General features: G+C 33.2%; 2 protein-coding genes across 2 annotated transcripts; both read left to right on the top strand.

Moving 5' to 3' along the window:
* The first annotated feature begins 129 nt into the window (after positions 1–129).
* Positions 130–1887, top strand: LOC148277191 (trypsin-1-like). Its single transcript, XM_088233217.1, has 4 exons — positions 130–221; positions 307–493; positions 919–1168; positions 1495–1887. The coding sequence occupies exons 1-4, from the start codon at positions 179–181 to the stop codon at positions 1777–1779; spliced, it is 765 nt and encodes a 254-aa protein (XP_088089343.1). The 5' UTR covers positions 130–178; the 3' UTR covers positions 1780–1887.
* Positions 1888–12039: 10152 nt separating this feature from the next.
* On the top strand, positions 12040–13852 carry LOC148277190 (trypsin alpha-like). The gene is made up of 4 exons (XM_088233218.1): positions 12040–12088; positions 12174–12360; positions 12785–13034; positions 13468–13852. Exons 1-4 carry the CDS (start codon positions 12046–12048, stop codon positions 13750–13752), a joined length of 765 nt encoding a protein of 254 aa, XP_088089344.1. The 5' UTR covers positions 12040–12045; the 3' UTR covers positions 13753–13852.
* Positions 13853–16109: the final 2257 nt, after the last annotated feature.

Genomic DNA, 16109 nt, shown 5'->3' with positions numbered 1-16109 from the left:
ATCAGTTATCCGTGATTAATTTAATCATATTAAGGTGTTTTTTTTATCATAATTAAAGCATTAATACAAAATCGATGATACAAAAGGTAAATTTACGATAAAATGTCTGATTAATTTATCGAAATTTCAAGAGTATAAAAGGGACGGCCGCTATTGTTTCTTCAGTAAAATAACCAAGATGTTTCTAGTAGTACTAGCAGCTTTTCTGGTGTCGGCCAATGGTAAATACTTCAAAATTTGTGCCAATTTATTTTTATTAATTGACTTAAATTAGAGTTGCGCTAAAACGTTAATTTTGAATTACAGCCTTCGTCCTCCCGTCGGTCCCCATGCTGGATGGGAAGATCGTAGGAGGATCTCAGGCTCAAATCACAGAGGCACCCTACCAGGTGGCTCTGTTGATGAACAGGGGATCAGGATCCTTCAGCCAGGTCTGCGGTGGAACCATCGTAACCAGGAGTGTTATCGTAACTGCTGCTCACTGCACTAGCGGGTAAGGATAAAACTTTTACAACCTGACCTTACTGTTTTATTTGTGTTTTATATTGAGATTTAATGGACATTTACAGGTTTTTAATATTATTGATATCTTAATCAATATTCTGAACCCTCTTTTCTTGTCTCTTTCCCCCTCACAATGAGTACCTTATAGAGCTTCTGCTTTAATTATTGCAAAACATCTTTTTCTTCTTCCTAGCTGTATGTCTCTTTACTTGGGTTCAGCACTCCTAGTCTTCATCGGAGTAGGATATTTGTTGTTTTGTATCTGTTATACGGCCGGTTGTCACGCTGAAGCTGAGACAGTAGCCCCCCTTGCTAACTGGTGCCCCGCAATACTGGGTCCTCACCCAAACTTAGCCACCTAAACGCGTCGGTCTACTGAAGCTTGAATCATTGCAATGCAAATCATTGTTTCAGAACCTCCGCTAACCAGTGGAGAATCCGCGCTGGATCTTCAACACACAATGCCGGTGGACAAGTCGTTGATGTAACCAAGATTGTCAACCACTCCGGTTTCAACAGTGCTTTGAACAACGATATTGCCCTCATGACCGTGAGCTCTCCCATCACCCTCTCCGGAAGCGCCGCCGTCGTTAGGCTGCCATCCCAGGGACAGACTGTCGCCGATGGAACCAGCGCCCTCGCCACTGGATGGGGAACCCTTACTGTGAGTTATGAAAACTTTATACCTATCATAATAAAACCAAAGCCCTCACGTTTTTTTTCGATTCTTCGTTTACAACGGTTATTCTGAATGTTACAAATTTTATCGAAAAAAATGTCTTCTTATTTCTATTCAAAAGCAGTTTTCCAATATTTGATATTTAGATTAAACTCCAACGAAACCATATTTTTTTATTTTATCAGCGTGTTTCTGCAGTATGACCATATATCATAAAAAAGACAATTAGTTGTGACCCATTATTGTTTGCCGTTCATTTTTCTTCAAATAAACCACCTGGCTTTGTTTTACCTATTATTTTTCTTTTGTAGGAAGGAGGATCTTCTCCCACTCAGCTGTACAAGGTGAATATTCCCATCGTCAACCAACAGACCTGCGTCAACGCTTATGCCGGTTTCAACACCGTCACCACCAACATGATCTGCGCCGGCAGGACTGGAGCCGATGCTTGCCAGGGAGACTCCGGCGGCCCACTGACTGTCGGCGGAACCCTCATCGGTGTCACCTCCTGGGGTAAAGGATGCGCTCAGGCTGGATACCCAGGAGTCTGGACCAGGGTACCCATGTTCGTCAACTGGATTAACTCCAACATGTAAATCTCTTACCAACAATTCAAGTCATAATTTCTGGACCACCAAATTTCAAATACTTACCATATTTGACGCTATTTCTGTTTTACTCAATAAACTAACTTTTACATAAAATACTTTTGTCGTTTATTACTATAGTCCTTAAAATGAAAGATGATTTAGAATAACAGCTGTCAAACTCAAATCAATATTGATGGCAAATTACTGATCACTGATCACGTGCCGATCAAATCGATTTTATCAGTTTTTTCATGCAAACACGAAACTCTGTTTCCAAAAATTTATATGAAAAACGCAAAAACAAGCCTATTATAGTGTGTTGAATACAATTATTCACCAAAAATAAGACATTTATACATTTTTCGTGAACATTATTAAACGAATTTTTTTTTATTCGATCAATTTTCTCCCATCTCTAACGTTTTTACAAAATGATGTAACCTTGTAACGTCGTTAATAATTAAGTTTATTTTAGTTTTTTTCAAGAATTGTATTAAAAAATAAAATAAACTTACCAAATACGAATGAATTTTCGTGTGTCAATATAAATCACTCCTTAAACGTTAATACAAAGTTATGTCGTCAGTTTTTCTGACAACTGTCATTCTAATCATCTTACATTTTAAGGACTATAAGCACTGTATTTTTATTGTTTTCAAATGCTTAGTGCTAGAAAATCTTAGTAGCTTTGAAAACATAATCAGAGAAGGTCTCTATGATTCTTTTTGAGAATCAATACACCCAGAAGCCGTACAAATGTCAGTCAAAATTTACCCATAAATAAGGTAATTTTCTTACTGAATGAATAACATGGACTTATTTTTCTATTCATATCGGCAGCTTACCAACTACCTGCTCTATATTCATGAACGTCTATCTTATATTTACAGTCTGCATTGCGTGATGGGTTTAACAACACGTAAATTATAAATAAATATACGAAAGGTATGTCATATTAAAAATGGTATCTTCCAGAATAAACGAAAACAAAATTATTCATTTTAAAACAAACTTCAAACAGATTAACGAGAGGAGAGAAGGATGGGTTGACAATATACTGTAGTGCGAAAACACTTCTTTATGTAAATACATAATTATTCTTTTATTAAATGCAGGCCCCGTCGTTGTCCACAATGGTGACACGTATTCCAAAGGTGTGTGTTTTTAACTCTTAAAAGGCTTTACTAAAACTTTACGTTTTACCTCAAACAAATAACTGAATATTCTGAAATTACAAAAAAAAACACCTAGATTATGTTAAATAATTCATTTTACATAATTTATAAAAAATATTGTATAATTTAGGCCTGTTATAGAAAATTAACAATTATAAGGACGCCAGTCATTTGACTAGCAATAACCGACTGATTGAACGAATTTCTTATTTTGTGTATGTTTCTTTTACACAAACACCGGCCACAGAGCAGCGTCTCTGTCCTCATTGTTATAGTTCTATTCTCGTGCTCTTTTTATACAGTATAAAAGATTTATTGTGGTATTGGCATCACTTTCATTCGGGTAATCATTCTTCGTACTGTAATGATAAATTTTACTTTCCAAATCCAATGCGAAAATGTCCATTTAAAGATAATGGAAAATTTAACATCATCATTTAAATAAATATGCGAGATATATCAAGTCTGGTATCCTCTGTAGATACATGTTACACCACAGCCACAAAAGAGTTAATGGTGTCATCCAGTTTGATCTTTCATTTGCATATTGCTTGAAGATTAACCGCTCGGTAGATGAAACGTTTGGAAGATTGAGAAGTCAAAATCTGCGATTTATAAAATCTTCTAAGAGCAACTTTGGTTTTTATGCCCCAATGTCCAGAATGCGTAGATTAGTCAATTCATCGCACGACTTGGAATTTTTTGGGATAGATCTTCCGGCTTTTCGTAGATCTCTTCGCGACTAAACAGTGTGGGATGAAGTTGGATTGGCATGGTTTAGCTCAAAGTTTTAGGTCTTTCGTTTTTTTTAAATATATTGTATACAATTATTGTTTTGCCCTGGTTTGTCTTTGCTAAATAGTTTTATGTTATTTTCGTTCAGTTTCTTGCATTTATGTTTCTTCATGTAACTGTTGTAATTGGCTTAGGCCGTATATTTAATAAAAAAATAAAATAATAAAATAAAACCAGGATGGTATTTTTTTTTTTCTGAAATTAAACCTGAAACTCCGCGTATAGGCAAACACTCTTACCACTTAATCATTGAAATACGGTATTTGATTCAGGTGAAGGTAATCTATTAACATGTGTTTACATAAAAAGTAAGTCCGTTTATAAATAAAATGAAATAAACCACATAACTTATACAGAGCTATTTGTCCGTTGTATATTTGAAGTAGCACCTAAATAATAAATCAGAATATAATTGTTTCACTGCGTACGATAAAAGTAATCTATATTTTGTAGGACAAAATTAATAACGCTGATTAAATATTTTACATAAATGATAACCCAATTACTCAACTTAATCTGCTGATTTTTTCAAGGTAAGGTCAGGTGGGGTGGATGGCCTAAATAGGTACTCCCCATGCATGGGTTGAAAAATCAATACTGCAAAAACTCATGTACTGTGTAACACTTTGTGCCTTAAGGTCCAACATTCCCTGACTGTCGAACCAAGTCATCGGAAGGGTCGAGAGTTTCAAATACCTGGGAGTATTTGTTATGTTACAGAAAACGGCAGCATTAAAAAAATCTGGGAGTGTGACTAGAAGTAGCAGGCGCCACATTTAGCAGTATGAAGGCTGTCTGGGGATCAGATATTTACTTAGTGAAAACTAAATGCTGCCATAAAAAACGCCTGGATAACAACTATTCTCCTATATGGATGTGAATCGTAGCACCTCACTAGGACCCAAAACAAAAAATACTGAGTTTTAAGAATAGATGTCATGTTCTTAATTAACTTTCTGTACTAAATTTGTTGCAAAAATGTTCTCAAAAATATTTTCCATCTGTGTTGTAACAAATTTGTATCTAGATAACTCCGTAAGGAAGAATTTCTACCTATTTGCAAACATTTAGACATACTCAAAACACTGTTGATTTAATTTTTTATTGTTCACAAAACACGTGCGTAATTATTGGACAAATTTAGATATTGACATGAAATTTGACACTAATATCAGTGACAGTACTAGCAACGTAAAAAAAAGAAGATTTTCCAGAATCGGAGAGCCCCCGTATCTTTAAACTACGAATAAAAAAAGTATATTAATGTTTGAAAATCTTTTCTATTTTTATTTTAAATGAAAATAAGTATCTGCGTTCTTACGATTTACTAAAATAATTAAATTTTGGGGCCATTTTCAACGAGTTGTATTTAACTCACTATTAGAAAATAGAAATCAAGTTGTGGTAAAGCGGGGTGCGAACCTTGGACCTCTGATCCGTGAGTCCGCGACATTATCCACGGCACCACAAACCGGTTCAATTGGGCCAATTGTGTTGGGGAAATTCCGGGGGCGAAGCACCCACCCAATCTTTTTCATCCACCGACTGATTGGTCAAGTAAAACTTGAAACCATTGAACGATTTCATTGAACAGGTTACCAGCTATGTGCCAATTTGCAGTATACAATTCCATATTATTCAGACAAAAGAAATACCTTTGTTGAATAAATACATAAAATCTCTGATACGATTATTAATCTATAATCATTCATACTGAATCCACTTATTTACTCTTAAAATACTGTGGCAAATAACCCCTTTGCACGCGGTGTTGTAACATCGTGTTACCACAAGCTAAAGACGGAATATTCTAAAGTTAGTCAGACATTTAAAAAAAAAAGAAAAACATGGAGACATACGGTTTAATAATTATTTTTTCCATAATTTATGCAAATAAACATATAATTTAGCCCTGTTATGGCAAAATAAATTAAAAATCATAAATACTCCGCTCATATTACGTGCGGGCGTCTCCCATCACTGTCATCAACCGACTGAAGACTGGATCTGTTTTACACAAAATCCGCCACAAAACAGCGTCTCTGTCTTCCGTTTTATGATTTCTATCTTCGTGCTCTCTCTTATACAGATGTGTTGCTGAATAAGCGGACATTCATTCTTCGCGTAGAAGGGATAAATATTTTTTATATTAACATCCAGCATAGTATACAAATTTTACTTTCCAAATCCGGTGTGAAAATGTCCATTTGAAGGTTACAAAAAATACGATTTCATAATTTTAAAACATAAGAGAGATATATCAAGTCTTGTATCCTATGTCGACTAGGATGACATCACCGCCACACAAGAGTTAAAAATACAGTATAAATTATATTAATGTTTTTGTTTGAACAAAATATTCCAATCCCCAAAATTACATTACAGAATCTAAGTTAATTAAATGCTAATGCCAATTTTTATCCTAGTTGATCATTCAAACTTCATCTTTATTTTATCTTCTTTAGCCAAATAATTCCATACGGAGGGGGGGTTCGGTTTAAGATTACGTACAAGTTCGCGTTTGAATAAGGGTTCCTAAATTTACACACTGATATGAAATCAAAACTAAATTCAATATTTTTGTAATAAAGTCCCAAGTCATGAGCTTGCAATTTGCTTGAATAAATAAATATTCAGCAATATTTCAAGTTTGTTTTGTTGTTTTGTGGACAAGGACTGGATTCAACTCCCTTGGGAGCTGTTAATACTAACATATTACAACAGAGATGAAGAACATTTAACAGAAGGTAATATGGTAAGGTCTGGCATCTACATGGCTTATCACCTGTAAATTCTCGCCTTCCAGACAGTAGCCAGCAGGGACGAACCGTGTATAGAAGCGATTATGCACAGCTTACCATTATATTTGACTAACCATAATAATGTTTTATTGTAACTTTATTTACAGAAAAACAAATTAATAATTTACACGTATTTAAAATCATTTCCACCGTTTGTATTTTTATCCTAATATAAATATAAATTTTAATAAAGCGCGCCAGCTTATACTATAATATAAGTGATTAAAAGTAGTGTAAAAAGTTATTTACACCAGTCTGAAGATGCTTATTAGAGGGTGAAAGCGCTAATTGGTCAAATAAATAAGTGGAAGTGTACCAAGTATGTTAAAATTAATAACTTATATGTAAATATAAGTTATTACATCATCACAATGGAATTCCACCAAGAATTGTCAATAAATAATTTGAATAAAACAATGATTATGTTAAAAGAACAATTTTTACTGATTCTTATGTAATTTTGGTCTGCTGAATCCGAATATGTCATCAAAATTTGTCTATAGGGCTCAATTTTTTGGTAATTGTTTGTTTTATTCTCAAATAAGCAAACCTTGCCTTTTATATTTAACTCTTCGAACTTTTAATTTTTGAAGCCGCCTCAAAACAATGCTTATTATACTATGCCTTTTTATTCACCCAATAGCGTATCAGTCTTGATAAACTTGATTTTAAGGAATAATCGGACAACTATGGGTTTCCCGATAATGAGTAATGGTGGGGTTTTACGTGTACTTGAGAATAATGCTATGTTTTTTAAATTGTTCATTTCATAAGTGTCGCTCGCGACGTGCAAATCTACACTCTGTGATTACTTACATGTCTCACACTTAGACTAACCAAATCTGTGAACTAAAGCTTTATACAATTTATTGTTTGACATAGCAATGCCACGCAACTGGGTGAATTGTCCAGACAGCTTGCGTTACGGGTGCAGAGAAGTGACTTTTTAGTGTAAAAAAATACAACCCCAATTATTGAAAAGGGTCAAGAACTGTATTTTAAGTATTAATTTGGAGATCGGGATAAGGTTTGAACCTCGTATTTGCTATTTATCGTGTTTTGAGAGATTTTACCTTAACATCAGCCATATCGAAAATAGGACATGTTTGAACAAAATTTCAGTAGTTGGTAGTAACCGTAAACCAATAGTAATTGGGACCCTAAAAAATATAGCCGGCAATGAAATACGGACAAAATCGAACTGAAGTATGTTTGGTATATAAATTATAATTTTATGCATCTACATTATTTCCTTCAAAATCATATTTCTAAAATTGTGTACGCTTTTTTGTCCATACGAGTGGTAAATTTCTTAATAAGGAATCACCTTAATTAGTTCTTGTAACATTAAAAAAGTTGAATACAGTTGATCGGTGTTATTTAATAAATATTATATTTCCTTGGCTGTCGGCCTCGTGGTGTATTGGTCAGCGCGTGTGCCTACAGGTTGTCTCGGGTTCGACTCCCAACGTGGTTGATATGAAATATTTATTTAAAATGGTTTTTTCACACTGGAATATTTCACAGTCTCTGGAATGGTACCAAAAGCGTAAGACAAATCATCGTACCTTCATTTAACAAAAGTGATCAAGATAAGCTGCAATTGGTGTACAAATGCAGTGCCCTATGCACCATTGGGTGCAGAAAGATAATTATGATGACGATGATAACTGAATTATTCTTTGATACAATAATAATGCTCATTCATTTTAAATGAAATTGTAATAAAAAAGAAAACACTTTCGAACAACAAAAACAAAAGCAGTAATTATTATTTTTTGTATACTCCTTAAAATACTTCTGTTCTCTAATGGGGTTCAGAATATAACGGATAATTTAGAGCACTTATTTTATTCATTCAAAACTTTAGGAACCAAAAATAAGTATTTTGGCTGACTTATTGCTAAAAGCAATATCTTCTAGCCAGTCAAAAAACAGCCTGGTCAAAAAAATAGTTAGTTAAAATTATGTACTAAAACCATAAATTTACAAAAGATACCTACATAAAACCAAAATAACCTCATTCATCAAAACTAACAACTGTTTTTTAATTGGAAAATAATACTTGCACATATTACCTTTTTTTTAAATGTGCATTATGTTATACATATTTAATGATGAGGAATGTGGAATCAGATAAAGAGTTTGAAAAGAAAGAAAAAGGGGAACCAAGGAAAAAGGGTTTTTTTTTTTTTTTAAACAATCAAAATTCAGGGAGTGAAGGATTCTGGGGATACATAATTATGTTTCAGGCCTTTTTTGGAGGTGGCTCAAAAAGGTGCATATTTTATACGAAGATTTAGCTAATTCCAAAGTCTAGCAGCTTAAACGGAAAAAAAACTGAAAAATGATGTGCCATGTCGAGGAATGGAAAGTGTTCTCTCCTGAGAAGAGCGAAGTGAAAGACCATGATCAGAAAGGTAAATGAAATTTTCAGCAAGATATTTTGAAGTGCAAGGATTGTAAAGAATATTGCAAAGAAGTGAGAGAGATTAAAAGTTTATGCGCTGATAAAAATGAAGCCACTTGAGTTCGGAGCGGAAGGATGAAACATGGTCATACTTTTAGAGATTGAAAATAAAGCGGATGCATTCCGTATTAGCGTCAAGATAGCAAATATTAGCATAGCACAGAGAAGAAAATATTATAGATTGTTACAGATTTTTTTTGTTCTGGTTCGGAGAAAATTCTGCAGTCTTTTCAGTGAATGGGGGGTGCGATAATTCTTCTTCCTAACCTCAGTAATCTGTTTTTGCCACTTATGTATAATATATAATGTGCAAATTATTTTATTCAACTTTATTTAACCATGTTTGGAATAAACTAAAATTAGCACACTGTACTACTATTCAAAAGAAAAATTTATAGCCTACATAATAGTAAGTTGCAGATCATAAACATCCCAAAAAATCAACATGGAATGGCAGAACCAAAGAAATATAGATGTTCATTAAGTATATTAAGATGTTTTCCATCTTTGTTAAGATATCTATCAAAATATCAATAAATTATCAACATGGGCTAATTTCCTAGCACCTTATGAATGTCTAAAATCCCTATCTGCTGAGTTCGAGTGTGAATATTAGAGAGTAATATCTGAACCTCAGAGAATGCAATGAAATGACATTTCCCTTCCATATCCAGTTTATGATCATGTCTATTGGTTTTGAAGAAATGTAAGTCTTATATTTAAAAAAAACAATGTATTAAGATACTGAAAATACAAATTAATGGTATATCATATTAGAAATCACTTAGCGAAAGTAGAGTCTTGAGGCTTTTGTTGGATATTTGACGATTGGATTTGCATCCGCCTGCATCTGAGGTACAGATAAAATGAATTATAATAAATCTTAAAACGGATGCAACAACTTTCCATAATAGTACCCGAATGATATTATCTCTTAAAGAAATATAGATTTTCAATAAGTATAAAAAATGTTTTCCATCTTTGTTAAGATATCTGTCAAAATATCGATAAATTATCAACATGTGCCGATTTCCTAGCACCTTGTGAATGACTTAAAACTCTATCTGCTGATCACCAGTACGATCTTATTTTTTATTAAAAAAAAGATATACCTAACAATTTAAAGCTCCAAGATTTTTATCACTAAATGTTTCAATGAAATCAACCCTTAAATGTATCGTGATGGAAATTTCCATTTTCCCAAATATTTAGGTTTAATTATTTAAAATCATAAATAATGGAGATCAGACAGAGAAATACTGATAATAATTTAGAGAGTTGATTTGTGGATTAAAGAAAAGAGGAAAATAAAATCCTCCCTTTTGTCTAAGATTTATGTCAATTGAAATGATGACCACCCGTCTCTGTCATTTCTGGAGTTTTGCAAAGATTTATTTCCAAATTTCTAACTAATTAATTTATCTGTTGTTTCTTTATCTCCAAAGATGGGCGTACTTCTCATCCCTCACACAATATATCATCACCAGAGGGAAATGACACCATAAGACATATTTTAGTGCAATATAAAAAATAATGCATTTCAGGGTTAATGGGAATCACTGCAACCTCAAACATCTATAGCCATGTTGATCATGACAAAATCTGGTCACTGGAAAAACTAATAAAGTCATATTTTATGGTTTTTTTTGTATTTATTTTTATTTAAGAGAGTAAACATGATGAACAGAAAATAAAAAATAAAAAAATTATGAAACCCACTAAGCCTCGATACCGGCTTGACAGCAGGTTTTTTTATTTTTTTTCTTTACAAAGAAAAACGTTTTAGAAATAATTTAAATTTTAAACGTAATATAAACATTATTGAGAACTAAAAAAATACGTATTTTTTACACAAAATGTACTAACAAAAATTTAAATACATGACTGTTAACATAAAATAATAATCAGTATAAAGTCTTGTTACATATTCGTCATTAAATTATTTTTTTCTTAAAAGTTTTGTCAACATTTCCTTTTGAGATCTGCTTAGGAATCTTATTGAAAACTTTAGTAATTGTATAATGAAGTGTTCTTTGGGCATACTTGTTTACAAACCTCGGTAGTTACAAGCTTTCACGTTGTGCTAGCCTTGTATTATGTGTATGTATATATATTTCCTGGTAGTTACTATCAAAACGATAACTCGTAACAAATTTGAACCATAAAATTGCATTTACGGACAGGCACCCTTGCTTTTTAAAAAGTTCGGGTACCTCTTCCTTATCAATTCTAGCTGATCTGTTAATTAATTTAAGAGCCGAGTTTCGTAAAGATTAATTTTTTTAATGTTGGTTTTACAGGAAAGGCTCCAACTAGTAATACTATACTTATTGATTGATTCCACTAATGATTGATAAATAAGTCTTAAAATTTTTATTGGTACAAAATATTTTATTCTAAACATGATGCCTATAACTGTCCTTAATCTTTCTCACAAGTTGGTAGTATGTTTATCCCATTAAAGAAATTATCAATAGTATTGATAATTACATTACATTTCCACCATGTTTGAATCACTTTTCCAAACGTTTACTAATACAGTTGGACCTCGAATCATTTCACAATTTAGTAGAAGTAGAGTTGATATTGATCTCAACTGACAGAAAAATAACTTTACCATTCAGAAGTGTTCTTGATCATTGCGAAATTCTTTGTTGAAAATGAGGTTTTTCCTACATCCTGGGAATCCATTACTCTTTTTAGAGTCCTGATATTTATTGTGGTATGCGTGTGTTATATTATTTTTTTATTCACGACTAACTGGCTGCAAAAATAATTTTATTTCACTATCAAATTAATTTTTGAGTCATCTCTTATTGGAAAAACCCCAACATTGATGTCTAATATACTAGCAATTGGTTATCCGTGATTAATTTAATCATATTAAAGTGTTTTTTTATCATAATTAAAGCATTAAAACAATATCGATGATACAGCAAGTAAATTTACGATAAAATATCTGATTAATTTATCAAAATTTCAAGAGTATAAAAGGGACGGTCGCTATTGCTTCTTCAGTAAAATAACCAAGATGTTTCTGGTAGTACTAGCAGCTTTTCTGGTGTCGGCCAATGGTAAATACTTCAAAATTTGTACCAATTTATTTTTATTAATTGACTTAAAATAGAGTTGCGCAAAAACGTTAATTTTGAATTACAGCCTTCGTCCTCCCGTCGGTCCCCATGCTGGATGGGAAGATCGTAGGAGGATCTCAGGCTCAAATCACAGAGGCACCCTACCAGGTGGCTCTGTTGATGAACAGCGGATCAGGATCCTACAGCCAGGTCTGCGGTGGAACCATCGTAACCAGGAGTGTTATCGTAACTGCTGCTCACTGCACTAGCGGGTAAGGATAAAACTTTTACAATCTGACCTTACTGTTTTATTTGTGTTTTATATTGAGATTTAATGGACATTTACAGGTTTTTAATATTATTGATATCTTAATCAATATTCTGAACCTGCTGTCTTGTCTCTTTCCCCCTCACAATGAATACCTTATGGAGCTTCTGTTTTAATTATTGCAAAATATATTTTTCTTCTTTGTAGCTATATGTCTCTTTACTTGGGTTCAGCACTCCTAGTCCTCATCGGAGTAGGATATTTGTTGTTTTGTATCTGTTATACGGCTGGTTGTCACGCTGAAGCTGAGACAGTAGCCCCCCTTGCTAACTGGTGCCCCGCAATACTGGGTCCTCACCCAAACTTAGCCACCTAAACGCGTCGGTCAACTGAAGCTTGAATCATTGCAATGCAAATCATTGTTTCAGAACCTCCGCTAACCAGTGGAGAATCCGCGCTGGATCTTCAACACACAATGCCGGTGGACAAGTCGTTGATGTAACCAAGATTGTCAACCACTCCGGTTTCAACAGTGCTTTGAACAACGATATTGCCCTCATGACCGTGAGCTCTCCCATCACCCTCTCCGGAAGCGCCGCCGTCGTTAGGCTGCCATCCCAGGGACAGACTGTCGCCGATGGAACCAGCGCCCTCGCCACTGGATGGGGAACCCTTACTGTGAGTTATGAAAACTTTATACCTATCATAATAAAACCAAAGCCCTCACGTTTTTTGACGATTCTTCGTTCACAACGGTTATTCTAAATGTTACAAATTTTATCGAAAAAAATGTCTTCTTATGTCTATTAATTAGCAGTTTTCCAATATTTTAGATTTGGACTAAACTCCAACGAAACCATATTTTTTTATTTTATCAACTTGTTTCTGCAGTATGACCGTGGATTTTTCCATTCAACTCAACAGGTAGCATCACTTTATATAATTTTAAGACTTGAAATTAACAAATACGAAACGGAAAAATCTAGTGATACTATACCTTATAAAATATATCATAAAAAAGACAATTAGTTGTGTCTCATTATTGTTTGCCGTTCATTTTTCTTCAAATAAACCACCTGGCTTTGTTTTACCTATTATTTTTCTTTTGTAGGAAGGAGGATCTTCTCCCACTCAGCTGTACAAGGTGAATATTCCCATCGTCAACCAACAGACCTGCGTCAACGCTTATGCCGGTTTCAACACCGTCACCACCAACATGATCTGCGCCGGCAGGACTGGAGCTGATGCTTGCCAGGGAGACTCCGGCGGCCCACTGACTGTCGGCGGAACCCTCATCGGTGTCACCTCCTGGGGTAGAGGATGCGCTCAGGCTGGATACCCAGGAGTTTGGACCAGGGTACCCATGTTCGTCAACTGGATTAACTCCAACATGTAAATCTCTTACCAACTATTCAAATCATAATTTCTGGACCACCAAATTTCAAATACTTACCATATTTGACCCTATTTCTGTTTTACTCAATAAACTAACTTTTACACAAAATACTTTTGTTGTTGATTACTAAGCATTGTTTTTGTATTGTTATCAAATGTTAAGCACTGAGAATTCCTAGTAGCCTTGAAATAATAATCAGAGAAGGTTGCCATGATACATTTTCAAAATGAATACACCCAAAAGCCATACGTTTTTTGGTCAGAATTCACCCATTAAAAGGGCGATTTCTTTACTGAATACATCTTCTGCAGATAAGGACTTTTTTTTCTGTACATATCGGCAGTTTACCAGCTTTCTGTTCTATATTCATTAATGCCTATCTTATACTTGCAGTCTGCATAACATGATGGGTGAAACAGCCCATAAAGTAATGCAGACTACAATTGTCAAATGAATAAATAAAGGATAGGTATGTCATAAGAAAAATTGTACCTTTAATAATAAATGAGAATAAGATAATTCCGTTTTGAACAAACGGCAAACAGATAAATGAGGAGTGAGAAGGCTGAGTTGACAATATACGGAAGTGTGAAATCATTTCTTCGTGTAAATATTTAATTATTATTCTATTAAATGCAAGCATTGTCTTTGTTCACAATGGTGACACGTATTCAAAAGGTTTGTGTTTTTAAAAAGGCTGTACATAAAAAATCTTTTACACGCGGTGATGTAACATCGTATTACCTCATGCAAAAGACAGATTTATGTTGAGTTCAGACACTTGAAAAAAAACTCTACATTTTGCATATCGTTATATAATTCCTGTTAAATCATTTATGTTAAATATTTTGGACTAACAATAGACAGACAATTGACATGAACAGCTCACATCAATAATTTAATTAGCAAAAAAGTAACATTATCCAGTCTTTTTTTTTAAATCAAAAATTTTGTTACGAAAATGGAAAAAAAATCTTATGGATGAAGCCTATGTCAAATCTAAAATATGTTGTATGCAACAACAATGGGGATTAAGAAACCAAAATGGCATAGACTACAATGAGAGCAAAAAAAAAAATTAGCTAGTATATTACCCTTATCTAACACCAACTAAAGAACTTTTTAAAAAACAATCAAATGTGAATGAACTTTTTCAACTAGAATCTTTAAAATTTGTTTATAAGTTAGCCACTGATATTATTGAAGACAAAAAACTAAAACTGGAAAAAAAATGTAATAAACATGGACATAATACAAGAATATAAGAACAATACCACACACAACATTCCAAAACAGGACAAGGACAATCGATACTAATAATTCGGAGACTGAAATTATACAATAAACTACCCGACAAAACTAAACAAAAGACTCAAACAAACTTTTCAAAAAGTGTTAAACATATAATTATCAACAATAGAGCATAAATAATAAGCGATATATTATTTTTATAAAATGTATGTAATAACCCGTAAGGGTCAATAAATACATTTCAAATTAAAAAAAATAGTTAAATTAAGACTTGTAATCGCAAAATAAATTAACGATCACAAACATGCCGGTCATTTAACTAGCGTGCACTAGTACTCACTGCCAATATCCGACTAATTCAACGAATTTCTTCTTTTGTTTTGGTCTCTTTTACACCAACACCGGCCGCAGAGCAGCGTCTCTGTCTTTCTTAGTATCATTCTATTCTCGTGCTCTTTCTCATTCAGTAAAACAGATTTATTACGGTATTGGCATCACTTTCATTCGCATAGCAATGTTAATTTTTTTTTTGTATTAAAATCCATCATAACTGTTTAAATTTTACTTACAAATCTATTTGTCCACCGTATTATTTGAAGTAGCTACCTAAATAATTTATTTTATTTTGTTTTTTATATTTATTTTATTTTATTAGGTAATTCAACAAAGATACATACTAGAAAACATACAATTTAAAAGCATTCGTCGAAATAATTTAACATGCATATATTTCTTCAATTATAGAATTACACAAAATAGATTTATACGTTAAGTTGTAATACATATTTTTGTTTATACAGGATACAATGCAATAAAAAATAAGTTGTACGTGTGTACTTATTGAATAAGATTTATTCCTAAGAGGTTATTCGCAAAAGCTGAGAGAGTATCATGAAAAATGTCAATTTTATTGTTTCGGCAGTATATATTATATTCCCGACACATGCGGGCCATAGGTGTGTGGTATGTAGCATTATATGAAAACAAAGGCAGTTTAAATATTTCCCGATGTCTGAGTGTTCTCAATCCTGCATTTATTTGTATTTTATTTAGAAGGTTAGTATCTACTTTGTAGTTTAATATTTTATACAGAAATATTATATCGA

The sequence above is a fragment of the Micrasema longulum genome, unplaced genomic scaffold, assembly GCF_059751315.1.
Source record: "Micrasema longulum isolate JH-2025_06_02 unplaced genomic scaffold, ASM5975131v1 h1tg001071l, whole genome shotgun sequence".
Taxonomy (NCBI): Eukaryota; Metazoa; Arthropoda; class Insecta; order Trichoptera; family Brachycentridae; genus Micrasema; species Micrasema longulum.
The sequence above is the reverse complement of the archived record's forward strand: the minus strand, read 5'-3'. Positions and strand labels throughout refer to the sequence as shown.

Coding starts and splice junctions, on each gene's coding strand:
- LOC148277191 (XM_088233217.1), top strand. CDS start 179: ATGTTTCTAGTAGTACTAGCAGCTTTTCTGGTGTCGGCCAATG. Junction 494..918: donor GCTGCTCACTGCACTAGCGG/GTAAGGATAAAA, acceptor TCATTGTTTCAG/AACCTCCGCTAACCAGTGGA. Junction 1,169..1,494: donor CTGGATGGGGAACCCTTACT/GTGAGTTATGAA, acceptor TTTCTTTTGTAG/GAAGGAGGATCTTCTCCCAC.
- LOC148277190 (XM_088233218.1), top strand. CDS start 12,046: ATGTTTCTGGTAGTACTAGCAGCTTTTCTGGTGTCGGCCAATG. Junction 12,089..12,173: donor TTTTCTGGTGTCGGCCAATG/GTAAATACTTCA, acceptor TTTGAATTACAG/CCTTCGTCCTCCCGTCGGTC. Junction 12,361..12,784: donor GCTGCTCACTGCACTAGCGG/GTAAGGATAAAA, acceptor TCATTGTTTCAG/AACCTCCGCTAACCAGTGGA.